General features: G+C 38.4%; 1 protein-coding gene across 3 annotated transcripts in view; it reads right to left on the bottom strand.

Moving 5' to 3' along the window:
* The window catches only part of LOC122553731 (RAS guanyl-releasing protein 1-like), a 117,803-nt gene that overhangs the window by 42,158 nt on the left and 57,804 nt on the right, over window positions 1-17,841 (bottom strand). For 2 of the 3 annotated variants that reach the window (XM_043697995.1, XM_043697994.1), the window contains exons 4-9: window positions 14,463-14,525; window positions 11,462-11,593; window positions 8,706-8,859; window positions 5,760-5,933; window positions 5,100-5,216; window positions 3,122-3,397 (exon numbers count right to left, since the gene is read on the bottom strand). In XM_043697995.1, coding sequence (XP_043553930.1) covers window positions 3,122-3,397; window positions 5,100-5,216; window positions 5,760-5,933; window positions 8,706-8,859; window positions 11,462-11,593; window positions 14,463-14,525 — 916 coding nt within the window. Of the gene's footprint in view, window positions 1-3,121; window positions 3,398-5,099; window positions 5,217-5,759; window positions 5,934-8,705; window positions 8,860-11,461; window positions 11,594-14,462; window positions 14,526-17,293; window positions 17,819-17,841 lie in introns of those variants that run through there. The other variant, XM_043697996.1, reaches the window with a different exon arrangement.

The following is a 17,841-nucleotide window of genomic DNA, read 5'->3' as shown; positions in this document are numbered from 1 at the left end:
CTCCCTGTCGCTTTCACTTTCTCTTCCCCCCAACTCAGAAGTTTAAAGTCCTACTGGCCACCCTATTTATCCTCTTCGCTAGAACATTGGTACCTGATCGGTTCAGGTGGAGACCGTCCCAATGGTACAGATCCCCCCTGTTCCAAAACTGATGCCAATGCCCCATGAAGTGGAATCCCTCTTTCCCACACCAATCCCTTAGCCACGTGTTTACTTGCCTAATTTTCTTGTCCCTATGCCAATTGGCACGTGTCTCGGGCAGTAATCCGGAGATTATGACCCTTGAGGACCTGTGCTTCAATTTCTTGCCTAGTGCTTCGTAATGCCCAAACAGGTCCTCCACCCTAGTCTTGCCTATGTTGTTGGTACCAACGTGGACCACAACAACTGGATCCTCCCCCTCCCGCTCCAATATCCTTTCAATGTATCCCAATTTGCTGATGATACAAAAATGTGTGGAGTGGCATATTGTGATGAGGACATGAGGAATCTGATATAGATAGGTTGAGTGAGGGGGCATGAATTTGGCAGATAGAGTTTAATGCATAGAAGTGTGAAGTCATGCACTTTGCTTGGAAAAATCTAAAAGGGCAGGCTCTTCTTTAAATGGTGAGAGACTCCAAAAAAGTTCCTGCACAAAGGGGTCTGAGTGTCCTTGTGCATGAAAAGTCAACTAATTCAGGAAGCAAATGGAATTTTGGCCTTTATTGTTTGGAGATAAAAATAGTAAAGTCTTGCTACCAGGGTGTTGGTGAGGCTGCATCTGAAGTACTGTACAGTCTTGCGCCCCATAATTAAAAAAGGATTTACTTGGCATTGGAGGCAGTTCAAACGCAATCCACTATGTTGATTTGTGAGAGGCTGTTGTCAAGAGTAGCTAAACAGGTTAGGACCAGCATTCCATCTAAGCTGCATTCTTGCAGCCACTCCAAGGGTCCAGTTATGGCAAATGTGGCTTTGAATTCCTGATTCAGGTGTCACTGTTGTGCATTGACCTCCAAGGTCCACACAGCCAAAAAACATCAGGGAGCACACTGGTTAGACTTTTATTCATTACCATTCAGCAGAATGAGTGGTAATCTTATTGAAATATACCAGGTTCTGAAGTGGCTTCACAGAGTGGATGTTGAGAAGATATTTCCACTAGTAGGGGAATTAGGGAACATTCACTTAAAACTGACATGCAAAGGAATTTGATCTCTTAGAAGTTAGCAAATGTATGGAATTCTTTTCCCCAAGGAGTTTTGGAGGCTAGATCACTCAAAACATTTAAAGAGGTGATAGATTTTTGATATATCAGGGAGTTGAGGGCCATGAAGAGTTGGCATGAAATAGGAGTTGAGACCTGGGGCATACCAGCCATGATCAGTGGGGCATATTTGAAGGTCCAAGCAGCATTTTCCTGCTCCTATGTCTTATATTCTTAATCCCTGTGAGAAAGCTAAACTGTCACTTGTTACATTATTCACCATGAGCAATTTTCTCATAGTATCCAGACATGAATGAGCATCCATTTCTTTCTCCTCTTGCTCCCACCCCATCCCAGAACTGTGCACCATGTAAACAGGCAAGTAGTGACACCACCCAACTTTACAGCAATGCTGCAATTGAGCAGACAGCCAAGATATGTACAGATGTCTGGTGACAGCTTATATTCTCATGTTTACCTTCACCTTGGAAAGTGGTGCCCGAACTTTGATCAACACTTTGTGACAGGAGAAGTTATTCCACAAAATATTGACTTTATAAGCATGACTATCATAATGTACTTAATATTGATTTTTGTCAATTAATAGACAGGTAACATTGATAAATTATGCTTTGAATATTAATTTTCAAAGTACAATTTACCTTGGTCCTAGTCTGAAGTGTTTGGGCATTAGCGAATATTTTGATTTATTGTCACTACATGCATTCTATTGTGCATGTCCTAATGAGGCTGCCCAGAGGGTAATAATCTCTAATAAGACTCTGCAGATGAAGAACACTATTTGAATTTTTATAATTTCACCTAATAATGACTTTATAACAGGCTTCTGGCAGATTTCACAAGATCTCTGCTTCAAATTCAATCATGAAACCTCCAATGAATGGAGGCGCCAGTACAAAGGATGGGGTTGCAGGTTAAGTGAACCTACTGAAAATAATGTTTGCTGGAATAGTGTATTCAGATTAATGCTTATCAATTTAATTTCACCAACTTTCAGGGAGCACCTTTCCAGAGTTCCTCTTCAATTAAATACAGTGTATAGAAGCACAAGGGAAATAATGTAGTGAGGTTAAATTGCATTTATTCTATATTATAATAGAGTTGTTTTTCTTAAAATATTCAATTTATTGTTTGTCAAGCACTTTACACAGATCACAGAAGGAAATGGTTTTCTGATTTTAACAAGTTCATCAATATTTCCTCATGTTGATTGTGAAAGTGACTTGCTAACTTGCTTTAATTTGAGTTGTAAAATTTAATTTTATCCTCTCAAATAGTTAAATAAAAGGAATTGTCTGAAGATGACACCTCCTTAAAATTTTAGTTTGCACACCTTAATGTGGGACTATCATACAAAGAGATGGGCAATTTAGAAATCCAGACAGAAGTTTTCTAATAATGAAAACAGTAGGTTGATCAAGAGTTTCATTTCTGCTGGGCTTGTGATCAGTCTGACTAATCACAATGTTGATATTTTATAATATGAATGTATGGTCTAGCATCAATATATTGGCATCAATCTCAGGATTCGTACAGAATAAGATACTGGAAATGGTAGATTTATATTTTGTTTTTGAGGATTGGAACTATTTTATCCAAATTGTGGGCTTCTCTTAATAAATCAGCATTATTTGTACTTTTTCTAGAACCATTCTTTCATACTGTCTGTAGAAATAGTATTATTCAGCATTTTCAAAAGCAGCTTGCATTTATGAAAGGATGCTTTTTGTTGTAAACTGTGTCAAGGTGCTGAATTCATGTCACTTGTGTATGCTTTAGCTACAGTTTTCCTGCTATTTCTGAGACCTAAATGCCCCAACATTTGGGGTGCCACTTTCACGCTTCTACCAATGATTGCCCTTAGGAATCGAAAACTGAGACAAACAACTATCAGAGTACAGGCAGACATACTGTGAGCAAGTGCACTAGGTCCTTGTTCGCATCTAATGGGGGTGCAGTGTTCTGAAGCTGCACAAGCTCATTGATGTGATTGTAGAGAGTCTGCAATTTGTGTACATTAATTTTGTTGTCTTCAACACAATCTGGCAAGGCTTCGTGTAGTGAGATAAGATCTTTCAGGTGGACACCCAGAATAGGGATCTTGAAGTCTGTGCATTCACTGTACACACGTCGGTAGTTGTTGTAGTTTCCACTGGACGAGAGCAGCTCAGTCATTTCATTCATCACCTACATTGGAAAAACCCAAAGTTACAGACAAGCGCTTCTGAATGTTTTTGCTTAAAATGAATCATTTATCTTCCAACTAAGTTTCCTTTTGACAGCTGTAGAGTATACATGCCCAATGAAAACATAGAATTAAATAAAGGCATGGAAATTCATTATCATATAAGTCATCAGCATTTAGCCAGCACCATGTTAAGTTGGTATTTTATACCTTTTCTGTTGATTGTGGGCCCATGTAACTCTGCCAAACAGGTTTTGGCTTTCATCCTGCAAGAATCCGCTGTTTTGGGGAGGCAAAGGGAGATAACAAGGGTTCCTCAGCACTTAGTGTTCAATCATGAAAGATAGCGTAAGGTGGGATAGTGGTTGCTCCTTGCCCTTATCTCTGATTTCCATGCACCCTATTCTCATGACCTCTTCCCACCCTTACTCAATTGTGAACTATGTCTTTTGCTGATTCTGACAGTCTCCCTCAGTTCAAAACCAAGAGCACACACTACTGCCAAAGGCACTGTCCGTTATGTTTGGTTTCTGGCCTCTTTTAGTGAGCAGCATTTACATCCATAGGATTCCGAATCCCGTTAAATATCTGAGAGGTCAGGCCTACCCCTCAGAAGTGAGGCAGGATTTCCCACTGGCTCTCCAATCCATGTGCTGAAATCATGTCAATTACATTAAATTCTGCCTACCATTTGGGGAGGTAGCTAGTAAGGGAACCTTTTCTGAATACATAGTAATCATTTGAATAAAATAAAAATCAAGTTGCCTTCATTGTGAGTGTCATTTTTTATTCTTCAATCTATATTGTAATGTCCTGTTGAAAAGGGATGGCTTGAAACTGTAAATCATAGAAAATGAATACCACTAAATCTTAAATATCAGTTTTCATAGAGGATATATGATTTGATGATTGTTTTTACACATACTAAAGTTTAATTGCACAGAAAAACACAGAAAGATCATTGAATCTATCTTTTCACCTACACATTGATTCCATATATAATGCTGTTTGTACTCTATATATTACCTAGAACAGCCAAACTGTGCATTCAAATCAAGATACAATCTTTGTTTCTTAGTTCTTGCTTTGCTTATTTGTTTCCAACTGACTGACAGCTTCTAAGACATATACAGGCTGTGGAATATTATTTTATGCCAAAATGGACCAACGATATTACACTTGCCACAGATGGGAACCTGACAACTACAGAGGGCCAGAATATTTGCTGTTCTTGTTTTCCTTTGAAAAAAAGTTGTTGGCCTCCTGAAATTTCATTTCCATGATATTGAAGAAATGTCACCTTGGGTGACAGTAGAGACCACAAAAATTGACCTCCATAACTCTGAGCCGGAAGGTGAAAATTAGGCAGTACCCCCTACTCCTGATCATTGTTTAGTGACTGCATCTGGAAGCTCCATGTCTATGGGTATTTGGGGACAATGTCATTGAGCTTGTTGGAAATGCCTCCCACAGTCCAGTTCCCCACTGTATGCATTGTTTGGCTCATACATGAACACAACCTCAAAATACCGAAGAGCGCTGCTGCCTATGGAACTACACCCCAGCTTGAGTCACAGTTGAGCAAAAGAGATTTAGGGGAATTATGTTGTGGCAGTCAGATTTGCAATGTTCCGCAAAACAGTTGCATGAAGCCTTACAATGTCACAAGAAGATCAGTTTATAACACTGAAGGAAAACACTAACCTTATGAACATCATGAGGGACACAGGTGCTTGTTTCTTTGAGTCTGGAAATTGAGCTATGACACAAACCTCCAACCACTGCCATTAGTGTATTAAAGTTCTGAAGCTGCTGGAGTTTCTGTAGAGAAGGTAAGATGACAATGCCTTCTAAATCAAACAAGAATAATGGCACAACAATAAGATTCAAATCTACTGCATTGCAACCCATAATTAACACCTCCACCTGGATTCAAAACACTAAAATATATAATCTATTGAAATACTTAAGAGTACATATTTCCCTGAGTGTGTAATCTTAAAGAAAAATTCCCTTGCTAAGTTATAATTATGACCCAGTGACAATTTAATCTTTTATCTTTTTGTTGAAATCTTTGTTTGGACAGAATTTTTTTATAATTTTACATTTTGTACTTGGTTCTCAAAGTTGCACGGGTTTCTGATTCAGTGTGAATCGCCAATTTATTCCAAAAATTAGAACAAATGACATTGAGTAACATTGCAGCTGTAATTGAAACATTACACTATGTCAGACTATGTGATATATGGCCAAAATACGGATAAAGCAAATTTTAATTCTTCTGCTTCAAATTTACTATGACAATAAAGATGACCAAACAACACAAGCTGCCTATTTGTCAAGAGGAACTAGTGCCATCCGTACCTGAGCCACACAAATAAACTTGGTGAAGACTTCAGCCCGTAACTGTGGTGTTGGTCTGCTGAGAACCATAAGCTGGACCCACTGTGAAATGCCATTACACAAAGCAACAGAACGTTCCATCGTGGGATTGTCCTTTACACAGCCAGTCAACACATAATTCTGATAATCTGAAAACTGGATAAAATAAGTCCTGGTTATACTCTATTTTCTATTCATTAATTTCCTGGTTCACCTTAAGCTGCCTTTATGTTGCAGAACAGCTTTTAATTGAATTGCACAATTATTGAATTCACATCAATTTGGTTGACAATAGATCTTTCTGTATGCTTTAATTAATTTATAGAATGTATGGCATTGCTGACTGAGCCAGCATTTATTGCCCATCCCTAGTTGCCTTTGGCAAGGTGATGGTGAGCTGCCTTTTCGAATTGCTGCAGTTAATTTGGTGTATGTAGACCCACAGAACTATTAGGAATGAGTTGTAGGATTTTGACCAATGGTACTGAAGAGATGGTGATATACTTACAAATCTGAAGGGTGAATGGCTTGGACAGAAAATTTCAGGTGGGTGGAGTTCCCATGTATCTGCTATCGAAATGGTAGTAATCATGGATTTGGAAGGTGCTCTCCAAGGACCCATGGTGCACTTCTGCAGTACATCTCATAGATGGTACACACTGACGCTACTGAGCATCAGTGGTCGAGGGAGTAGATGTCGCAGGATGTGGTGCTGGTCAAGTATGCTACTTTATCCAGGATTGTGCCAAGCTTCTTGAGTGTTGTTGAAGTTGTACCTATTCAGGCAATTGGTGAAGATTTGATCACACTCCTGCCTTTGGCCTTGTGGATTGGTTTGAGGGAGTCAGAATATCAGTTACTAAATGCAAGATTCTTAGCCTCCAAACTGCCCTTAAAGGCATTGATTTTATATGGCTAGACCGGTTTTGTTTCTGATTAATGGTAACCCCTAGGGTGTTGTTGGTGATGGTGGTACCATTGAATGCTAAGGGATGATGGCTAAATTCTCTTTCATTGGAGATGGTCAATGTCTGACATTTGTGTAGCACAAACATTATTTGCCACTTATCAGCGCAAGCCTGGATATTGTCATGTCTTGTTGTACTTGGACATGAACATTGTGCAATCTTCAGCACTTCTGACTTATGATAGAGGGATGGTCCTGTATGTGACAAACAGATCTATACAGCTCAAGAATATTTAAAAGATACAATAATTAAATGCTTGAGCTCTCTTACAACCAGCAATGAGAAAAAAAAAGATATCCAGTACCTTTGCCTCTGTTATCTTTTTTATTAGGGAGAGACTGTCACCAATAATGCACCATAAACTACCTCCAAAGGCAGTACTGAAGGTATAAGTGATGCCTTGCATGTAATAGCATTTCTATGTTGTTATGGAGGGACAAGTGTAATATGCTAAGTGTCCACTGTTGTTCAGTGGCAGCAATAGAGCATTGACTCAAAAGGCTGCAGGTACAAGCTCCATTTAAGAGATTTGTAAGCCCTAAACACAAAATGTAATAGACTGTTTCAGTGCAGTACTAGAGGACTGTTTTTCAAATGAGATGTGAAACCATCTGCTAACTCTCAGGCGAACATGAAAGTTCCTAAGGCTTTGCTTAAAGAACAGGTGGGGAATTCTCCCAAAGTCCTGCCTAACATTTCTCTCTCAGCAATACGTGAAAGAGTTGGTCATTTATTCCTTTATTGTTTGCAGATCTTAACATGCACAGGTTAACTACCATGGCTCCTACATTAGAACAATTAAATGAGAAATTACTTGATTGGCTGCCATTGTTTTGGGTTGACCTGAGGACATGAAAGGCAAAATCATTCTTGGATGAGTGTCAGGGATCAGTTAGTTGTTTTGCAAGGTTGAATGATACAGACAGCATGGGTTCCATCTTCTCAGTCTCACCCCCTTGTCTGAAGTGTGGTGATCCTTAGTTTAGACACACCACAGTTGTCTCTTTTTAATAAGAGAGCAGACAATTGTCCTCGAGGACAATGGCAACTTTCAATATCCCAAAGCTACTTTTAGAGTCACAGTAAGGCAAGAACATGAAAGGCGTTGTGTAATTAGTGCCAATGTCAGATTGATTTCATTTGCAGATTCAAGTGTGGAATGCCCAGTACATGGTAGCGTCAAATCTAACCTATACATCTCAGAATACAATGTCAGAGTTCCACCTGCCATTCAGTGAATAAAGGCAATGGGGTGAGGACAAATTCCATTCTGACTTTTCACTGGTAACTGGATATTGAAATGAATAGAGAAAAGAATCAGGGAAAAGAAAGAGGCATGGATGAGCTGAATTGTTTTTCCTGAGACCCGACATGAACACAATGGACCGAAGATTCTCCCAAATGTAGCTGATTGCATTCTATAAGGAGAAACGTATTCGGGGTTTGGGGGAAGCAAAACAAAAATGCCATGATAACATTGTATTTTCTGGATGAATTTTTAACTATTTTAGTATTACTCAAACTGTTTTGGACAAATACATTATCAACACAAATTCATAAAGGCGAAATGGTCACTGGACATTCAGGTTGGAATTTAGAAACCCCACTATGAATCAATCCTTGAAATTCAAATATAAGTTAAGAAGAGGTACTTTCCTAGTGTGATTGATTGAATTTGAATGCATGATAAATGGAAGTCCAGGATCATTTCTCTTACTGCTGCGCTGGTGTTGTCTGCTTTGTCAGAATTTAATGATTTCCCACACATCATCAATCATTTCAGTATCCATCACAATTTTCTACTTTGCAATTTATCTGTAAGTGTTTGAGTCTTAAATGAGTAAATTGAAGAAGTGTTTTATCTCACTCAGTAATGTAAAATAGAGAGATCATTTTAAGACAGTATTCTGATCTGAGTACTTTCCCTCCAATATCTCAATACAGTTAATGGCATACTTACAGAGATCCTCCGGAAGGACTTGAACTCGAGGTAGGTTAGGTGTTCAGCCAGCTCTCCTGGCTCCAAGTGATCAAACAGGAGAGAAACTTTTCGCTTTTTGCTACAGTTTGGTTTTATCCGTTGTGTGATTTTCCGTGACCAATCACGTGTATTGCTGCCAAATAAATGTAAAGATGTCCAGACAGTCCATTCAAACATATTTGTCAAACAGGATGAGACACGTATTGGAGTGTCCCATTACCTGTTATGTGGTTTCAAGAATCTGTTCTCTTATCAGCACTACGTTACTGAAATACCTTTGTCTCTTCTCCCCATTTCTTAGATCAATATCGTATTTTGTTCCATTGAAATATCTACATTGATATCTGTAGATCTCTGACCACCTTGTTGTGTTTTTCATATCACTGCTACCAGTAGTAGTGTATGAGGAGTCCTTTAAAGTTTCACAGATTCTGGAATGGTTTTTATAGATTGGGAAGTGACTACTGTAACACCACTGTTTATGAGAGAGTGAGAGAACTACTGTATAAGCTAAACCTTTTCGCCGAACAACCGCCATAGGAAAAGCTCTACAACATAGCTACTGTTTAGAGGCATATGGACCATTTCCAACAGTGTCTTCTTCCCCTTGTTATTTCTTATCTCTGCCCATATGGTTTCTAATCTTCCTTACCTTGCTATTGCATCAGATCTTGCTATTATGTCTATTTCATCTAACAAAGCAAGCCCATTAACTTTCGCTTCCTGTCTATCCTTTTGAAAAGTGATATATCCCTGATTATTTAGTTCCTAGCTTTAACTCCGTAATAGCTATAAAGTCATACTCATTAACCTCTATTTGTGCCATTAATTCATTTATTTTGCTCCAAATACTAAAACATTTCAATAGAGAGCCATTAATTTTGCCTCTTTTTTTAAAAAAAACATTTTTTCTCCTTTGACCGCTTTTTAAAATGTTTCTACACTCTATCACTTCTTGTCCCACTCTAAGTATCAGTAATTAAATACCTTCAGGACTTCTTTCCCCTTACCTCCAATTAGTTTAAAGCCTTCTCTGCAGTTCTATTTAACCAATTCACCAGGACACTGATCCCATCACAGTTCAAATTACATCTGGTCAACGTCTCCCATCTACCACAGTATGAGTGCAAGTGCTGCATGTGCTCAAGTCCATTCCTCCCTATAACAGTCTGAGCAATGCATTTAACTCCTTGTCTTTACTTGCCCAATACCAGCTTGTCCATGGCTCAAGTGCTGATCCAGAAATTATTACATTGGAAGGCCACCTTTTAAATCCTAACTGTTCAAATTTTTCAACAGAATTTCCTTTCTAATCATATCAATGTAGTTGGTATCAATGTGTATAACAACAATCCTGCCCATCCTCTCCTATTTCCTCTCCAGCCCTAGAGAGATGTCCTTAACTGGGAAAGCAACTTAGCCTTCGGGGCTAAGTCTGAAGGCTACAGAGAAGAGTATCAATCTATGATAGATAGACTCCATGAGGGCAGAATAATGCAGGCTTTAGTCCATAAGAGCAGCATAGCACATGGAATCATCAGTCTTAGCTCAAGTCACTTCTCATCATTAATAGGTGACTTCATGAATTCTTTAACAATGAAAATGATTACTGTTAAGAGATCTGTACATTATAATCCATCACTATTTCCATATCTTTATTACATCAAATAAACAACTAAATTGAGAACATAGACTAAATCCCTAAATATGTGATAGTGCAGTACTGACGGTATGGACATTCTCTGAAGTATAATTTTTTGGGTGAGTTATTAAACCAAAGCATAGTGATCTCTCAAAGAAGTGCCTCACCGCTTCTAAAGGATGCTTTATCTCCTCTGAATAACAGCTTATCTCTCCCAAAGTTGTCCCAGGACAAGATCTAAAGAGATGTTATACCATGCAAGGACTGCCACAAACACTACGTAGGACAAACAGGAAGAAAGTTAGCCACCAGGATACATGAACACCAGCTAGCCACAAAAAGACACGACCCTCTCTCCCTCATAGCCCTACACACGGATGAAAAAAACCACCATTTTGACTGGGACAACACATCTATCCTGGGACAGGCTAAGCAAAGACATGCCAGAGAATTCCTAGAGGCCTGGCACTCCAACCACAACGCCATAAACAAACACATAGATCTAGATGCCATCTATCAACCCCTCAAAAAACGAACAGGAAATGACATCACCACAAACCCCAGGAACCCCATCCAGGAGAAAGATATAAATAGAAAGTAGGAGACAACAGCTTCGCCTCACTTGGAGGTCGCCACTGATGATGTTACCTAGCTAGGTAATGGAAAATCTGGATATCAAACCTACAGCTCAGCGAGCAAACCTACACCCTAGATGTTATACCTGTCCAAAATATTAGCAATCTAGTAAAATGCACAAGCTTTCAGCACTGCTTTCACCTGATATTATTTGCACACTTCAGACACCTGCCTGACCAGGAGTAGTGTGAGCTACCTCTGTAAACTGTACATGCTCAAATTCCAAGCCAAGTCCAGTTACTTTCACCACAACAGAGAGGCACTCAATTCTGGCATAAACCTGAGCCTATGTTTGAAAAAGATTGCATTGAAATTTTCCCCAAATGTTCCCTCATGCCTCACCTCCATTCATGTACAAATATTCTTAAAACAAACATAATTCTTCGAGTGCTAATTAGAACAGTCCTTCTAATGTACTTATGTCTTAGAGAAATTGAATGCAAACTTCTTTTCTTACATTTGTGATGTGTCAATGAACTGGGAATGTGACTCTTCGCCATTCCTTCTGACCAGTTCCTGAAAGCTTTCCATTGTTTCTGAAAGAGCTTTGTCCATTTTAAACATTATCCAGAACTCTTTTATCCAGTATCTGCAAAATAAACCATGCAACTTTCAATATAACGGAAATAAGAATTTGTTTACTGTATTGTGAGGTCACATATTTTCATTTTTTGGAACTGTAAGCTGAAATGGAAGCTGGACTGCCATAACTGAAAAAAAAGTACATTTTGCAAATTGAAAATCAATTGTTTCATATTGTTGAGCTGTGCAATACTATGTTTCATTTTGAATGCAAAAAGAGGAACCATTTGAGACTGAATGGCACTAAGAATCTTTGAGTTAAACAGCCCGCTGATCTGTTGAATTTCAGTTTGTTAAAAACAGCTGTACATGCCAAGAACAGAAGAAAGTGGACAATGTCCAGTGCCTGCAGACTGAAAGCATCCTTTTCTCTCTCTCTCTCTCTCCTCTTCTTGCCAATCACAGCCCGCTCCTCCACCAACCACCCCACTCCCAACTGTGCTAGGAAAATAAACAGAAAACTGAAAAATGCTTCAAAGAAAACAAAAATATCCACCTGATCAATCATCAAATCGGAGGACAAGTATCTATTTCCAGATAATACCATCTCTTCATTATAAAAATCTTGAGCAGTGTGAGTAAAAATGTTCCACTTTGTGGTCTGGACTTATAATTTTTTTCAAATTTTGTTCCATATAGTATATATCTATATTCCTTTCCACCCACAGTATATGTGTTAAACTGTTTTCTATTGTCTGTTTTAAATGTGATTAAAGTGTGTGTGTGTGTGAGAGAGAGAGAGAGAAAAAGAGAAAGAGAAAGAGAGTGAGAAAGTATGTGTGTGCATGTGTAAGTGTGTTTGTGTTTGGGGTTTTGAAGGAGTTTATTTTAAGTTGCATGAATTAGAAGTCCTTCCCTTTTATGTTTCTGTTAATGTTACATGTGTTACAATAAATTGTGATTTTTATTTGATTTCTCATAACTGAAGTAACATGGTGTGATTACTTCTGTCCTGAGCAGCAGTCAGTCAGGGTCATTGAACATTTTGGTCATCTCTGAGATTTTATATATTTATACATTTTGTCCTCTTGTGGAATAGTAGGCCCTGACTATCAGAAAACTCTTCTCATTAAGTCATCATATAATCAAATATATGGATTCTTTTACCAATGTGTAGAGTGTTTCTTTGATGTGTCCTATTAAAACACCTCTCACTAAAAACAATACCACTGCTGCCTCATAGCGCCTGAGACCTGGTTCAAATCCTGCCTCGGGCAACTGTCTGTGTGGAGTTTGCACATTCTCCCCGTGTCTGCGTGGGATTCCTCCGGGTGCTCCGGTTTCCTCCCACGATCTAAAGATGTGCAGGCTAGGTGAATTGGCCATGCTAAATTGCCCGTAGTGTTAGGTGAAGGGATAAATGTAGGGGAATGGGTCTGGATGGGTTGTTCTTCGGAGGGTCGGTGTGGACTTGTTGGGCCGAAGGGCCTGTTTCCACACTGTAAGTAATCTAATCTAATCTAATCTAATCTAATCTAATTTATACCAGAAAATAACTCTGCAACATCGGCTTTATGAGTCCAAGTATATTTCAGATTCTAGTCTAGAACATCACCAGCATTATTTTTCTGAATATTGCCTACATTGTGTGATACAGGACTGAAGAAAAGGTTAATATTGCCAGCACCACATTACTCTCACCTAACTGAACGTCTTTAACTTGACATAAAATTAAACAGGTGTTACACAACGACTGACATGATGTGAATAACACAGTGGTTGTAGTATCAGACAGTTTTTGCATTTGAGTGTGGTTTGGAGTCAGACGCTAAGCTGATTTTTGATGTTTTTATATATAAACCATCTTTTACACAAATTACTATGTCATCCTTTCACTATTAAGAATGTGCCTCTAGCCTCCACACTTTGGGACATTAATTTGAATTACTTAATCAGGCCATTGATTCTGCAGTCAGCCTCAGATATTACATGGCATAGCATTTGTGGCTGTGTTTGAAACAAGCAGAACTGCAGTTCATAGTCTGAATACAGCTGTCTGACCTAATTTAGATCTACTTAAAATCTGAAAGGAATTTGTACCTGCTTATTATTGCACGCATTTTCTGTGGCAACAAAATCGTTATATGAAAGTATTGCTAACTGGAGATAAGATTGCATTTTCCTTTTTTTCAATAGCCCGTTGATTATATTGGGCTCATTTCCTCATGAAAAATGTGCTTTATTGATGTTATTCAACATATTTCATTATCTGTAATACACTTAATATTAAGTGCCTGCTGCAATCTTAAATAACTTAATTTCCAGCAAATGCACAAAGCACCAAGCAATGCAGCTTCTAAATGAAGTCTCTTGGAGCATTCACAAAAACAACCCTCAACAGAGTTGTAGTGTTATTAACTGGGAAACGTGAATTTGAAAATTATACCTTGCAGCTTTCCAGCATATACTTTATACTTAAAGCAAAAAGAAAGAGCAATTATTTGCATCTTCAAAGAGAATGATGAGCCTAATGACCTCTAAGTGCACTGTAAATTATATGATTCCGTGATCAAACATCAGTTTAACACTTGCAACCTTCCTCACACATATACCGATAAGGACAACTTGAAACTGATCAACTAGGTTTTTAGCTCTAACACTTTTAAGACTACTTGCTGGTCTGTCATGTGATATTAGTGCTACGTTGCACCTACATTAAAATAACATTTCTCAAGTAAACTTCAAATTAAAAAAAACATGAAAGTTTAGACTGCACATACAGAAAAACAGCTTCGCTTATTTTCAATAAAGCATTTGCAAAACTAAACCACATTATTTCCAACTGAGTCGAAAATGAGCTGTGCCGCTTCTGCAGGTAGTCACTTTGCTTCTTGTCTTTTCATAGATGTGGTTACTACTTCCAGGAAAAGCCTCACCTTATAAAGTAACAGACCTTCAGGCAAGCTGCAGCACAGTTTTGCTCTAACGCATTCTGATATGTAGGTCACCATTAAGGAAAAGTGTTTTCATCTGAGTGTCCAACAATTGTTATTTATATTCAGCTGAGTCCAATATGAATGACTTCTGTAGGGTCATTGCTGAATAATATAACAATTTATTGTTTACTATAGATTACATTATCATAACCATCCATGAGCTATAGTGCAGTTTCAGGTCTCCAATGGTGAATGTAGTAGAAGCAATTATTTGTAATTTTAAGATGTACTTAAAACAGTCATTAAAAAAAATACAATATTTTACCAGGTAGCAATGGCAGATCTGGCAGAAATCATGTACCATTATCAGTTATACATGCTGATCAAAAATTCATGAAGTCTAATGAGAGTGCGGCATTTATTTACTTGCATAGTTGGTCAGATTGAATTTGTCTTTAAGACTTTATTTTTATTCAGTGGTGCATTTGATCTGCTTTCCCCCTGCCTTGTTGGTCAGGAAGTTGAGCAATAAGTCATTATTGCAACATCTCATCTAGAATTAAGTGGAGCATTAGGGTGCAAAACATCTTCAAGCAAGAAAAGCACAACAAATGCCAATGCCAGAAATATTGCAAACTCTTGTATTATACACCCAAATTACTAAAATTTGCTTTGAACACTATTTAAATATTCACTCAGAATGAAGCTTGCTCATTACTAGCATTGGTAAACTTTCCTATTTACAAACTAGTTTTCATGGCCTAAGCAAGCAGCTTACCTTTAATTTTGTTGTTCATGATGGATTATATTTTTAAGCTGCCCTATTCAGTTTTTTGGTAAATACTTTTGGAATACTGCATACAATCCTGGTTGCCCCTCTATAGGAAGAATGTTGTTAAACTTGATAGGGTGCAGAAAAGATTTGCAAGGACGTTGTCAGGGTTGAAAGGTTTGAGTTATAGGAAGACGCTAAATAGGCAGGGGCTGTTTTCCCTGGTTGTTGGAAGCTGACAGCTGGCCTTATGGAGGTTTCTAAAAATCATGAGGGGCACAGATAGGGTGGGCAGACAAGTTCTTTTTCCTATGGTTGGGGAGTCCAAAACTAGACAGCGTAGTTTAAGGTAAGAGATAGAGATTTAGAACGGACCTGACAGATAAGATTTTCCATGCAGAGGGTGCTGTGTCTATAGAAAGAGCTGCCAGAGGAAGTTGTTACGCACCAGATCAAACCCCCTCAAAAATATATTAAGAAGATAGCCTAGACCTTAACTTTGTCTTAATTTAAAAGTAAGTGCAAGGCATTGTGTTCCAGGTGCACTTTGATTGGGCAAACTTTTTAACTTTAGGCAAAACACACTTTATTTTTACACTTCATTAAAATACATTAAAGAAAAGTAAAAGAAAAGAATTGTTTTAATTGTAACTTTACCAAAATGCTTAACAAATTTATATATATACATATATATAGTTAAACTACTACTAATTAACTGTTCCAATATAGCAACATCCCATAAACACACCCTTGGCAAAGGCAAATACATTGTCTCACAGTCAATTCTAGCAGCAGGAAGGGTACCCCAGCTTTTAGCTGTATTAGAGAGAGGAATAAGAGCTTCCGCGGCCAGTTTAAAGACTCCAGCAACAGCAGAAAGCTAAAATAAAAATCCTGGTTCTGTGGGAACTAGTTCCCATCCATCAGGCTGCTTCTATTGTTTCAACTTAAAAAAAAAACCCAAAGCCTCACAAAATGGGCGGCATGGTGGCTCAGTGGTTAGCACTGCTGCCTCACAGTGCCAGAGACCTGGGTTCAATTCCCACCTCAGGCGACTGTCTGTGTGGAGTTTGCACATTCTCCCCGTGTCTGCGTGGATTTGCTCTGGTTTCCTCCCACAGTCCAAAATTGTGCAGGTTAGGTGAAATGGCCATGCTAAATTGCCCGTAGTGTTAGGTGAAGGGGTAAATGTAGGGGAATGGGTCTGGGTGGGTTGCGCTCCGGTGGGTTGATGTCGACTTGTTGGGCCGAAGGGCCTGTTTCCACACTGTAAGTAATCTAAAAAAACTGCTTTGAGAAGACTGCTTAACACCTCTGTTTCAACCTTTCTTTATGAAAAAAAACAAACAAAATACACCTCTTAAAGTCAAAGTATTGTCATAAAGTGGTGGAGGCAGGTAAAATGATGACATACTGGATGGGTATATGAATGGGAAAGCTTTAGAGGAATATGCGCCAAATGCTGGCAAATGTGATTAGGACAGATTGGGATGTCTGGTCAGCGCAGACAAGTTGGACTGAAGGGTCTGTTTCCATGCTGTATGACTCTATTTAATAGGCAAAAGCATTGCCAAGCTAAGTTCAATAGAACAGGAAGGCTCCAGTTATGGTGTGAGCTGGGTTTCAACTGGGCAATGGTGGAACTAACCTTGTGTCTCTAAGCTGAAAAAGAGTTGATGATCAATTTGGTTAGCGTTAGGATTAAGTTTGTCGAGTTTGTGTTACTGTCTGTGTGATCACAATGGGAGTCTCAAATGACATGTGTCCATTTTTGGACATTGGGCGTAAAGGAATATGGTAAAGGTGCTATAGTACTACCTTGGCTGATGTTCATGGTGTTGTGCAGACTCAAAAACAGTAAGAATCACTTGTGTGTGATTGGAGGGAGATATTAGTCATAGGAGAATCACAAAAGCTTAAAATGCTGCAGTTGAGGTGTGGGGAAATGGGGTTGACAAAAACTGGGGGTTCTAAGATTTGCCTTCAGAAGTTTAAGATATTACAATGATGAAAGTACAATATCACAAAACAATCCAATAATTTGACTAAATCACATTACCTATAGGGACAAAAATAGATTAAGATTTTGTATGTCTTCTAGGACAGTTGAAAATATCTGCACTGTGAGTTTATTTCCCTTTGTAACTGAGAAAGAGAACAACAGGGAAATCAATATCTGTTTTTAACATGATGTGTGTAATTTAAATTAATATCCTGTGCTATTGCTCATACTAAACACTTCATTATGAATTGGTTCATGGCTGTGTCCTCTTCAAGTATCTGTGGAGCTTTTCATCTCACTACAAGCCTGCTATTCATTCTGAGGGATTGCAGACTGATTATCATAATGGCTCATGGTCTTCTGAAGTGGCTTTTGTTGCCTAGGTTATTTTAACCATTGGGTTATTTCATTGATTATGGTCTATTTTTGAACAAGGTTTCAACTGGCCAGAAATGAGAAACATTGCAGAATATGTATGTACTCATTTAAGAGTTTACAGAAACAGGAGTTAGTGATAATGGATATCCTTCTGGCAAGTGCATGTTAAAAATCCTCTATTACTCACAGTCAGAAATATTACGACACAATATAATTTTCACAATATG

The sequence above is a fragment of the Chiloscyllium plagiosum genome, chromosome 10 (genome assembly GCF_004010195.1).
Source record: "Chiloscyllium plagiosum isolate BGI_BamShark_2017 chromosome 10, ASM401019v2, whole genome shotgun sequence".
Classification (NCBI taxonomy): Eukaryota; Metazoa; Chordata; class Chondrichthyes; order Orectolobiformes; family Hemiscylliidae; genus Chiloscyllium; species Chiloscyllium plagiosum.
This window is presented reverse-complemented; position numbering and strand designations above follow the sequence as displayed.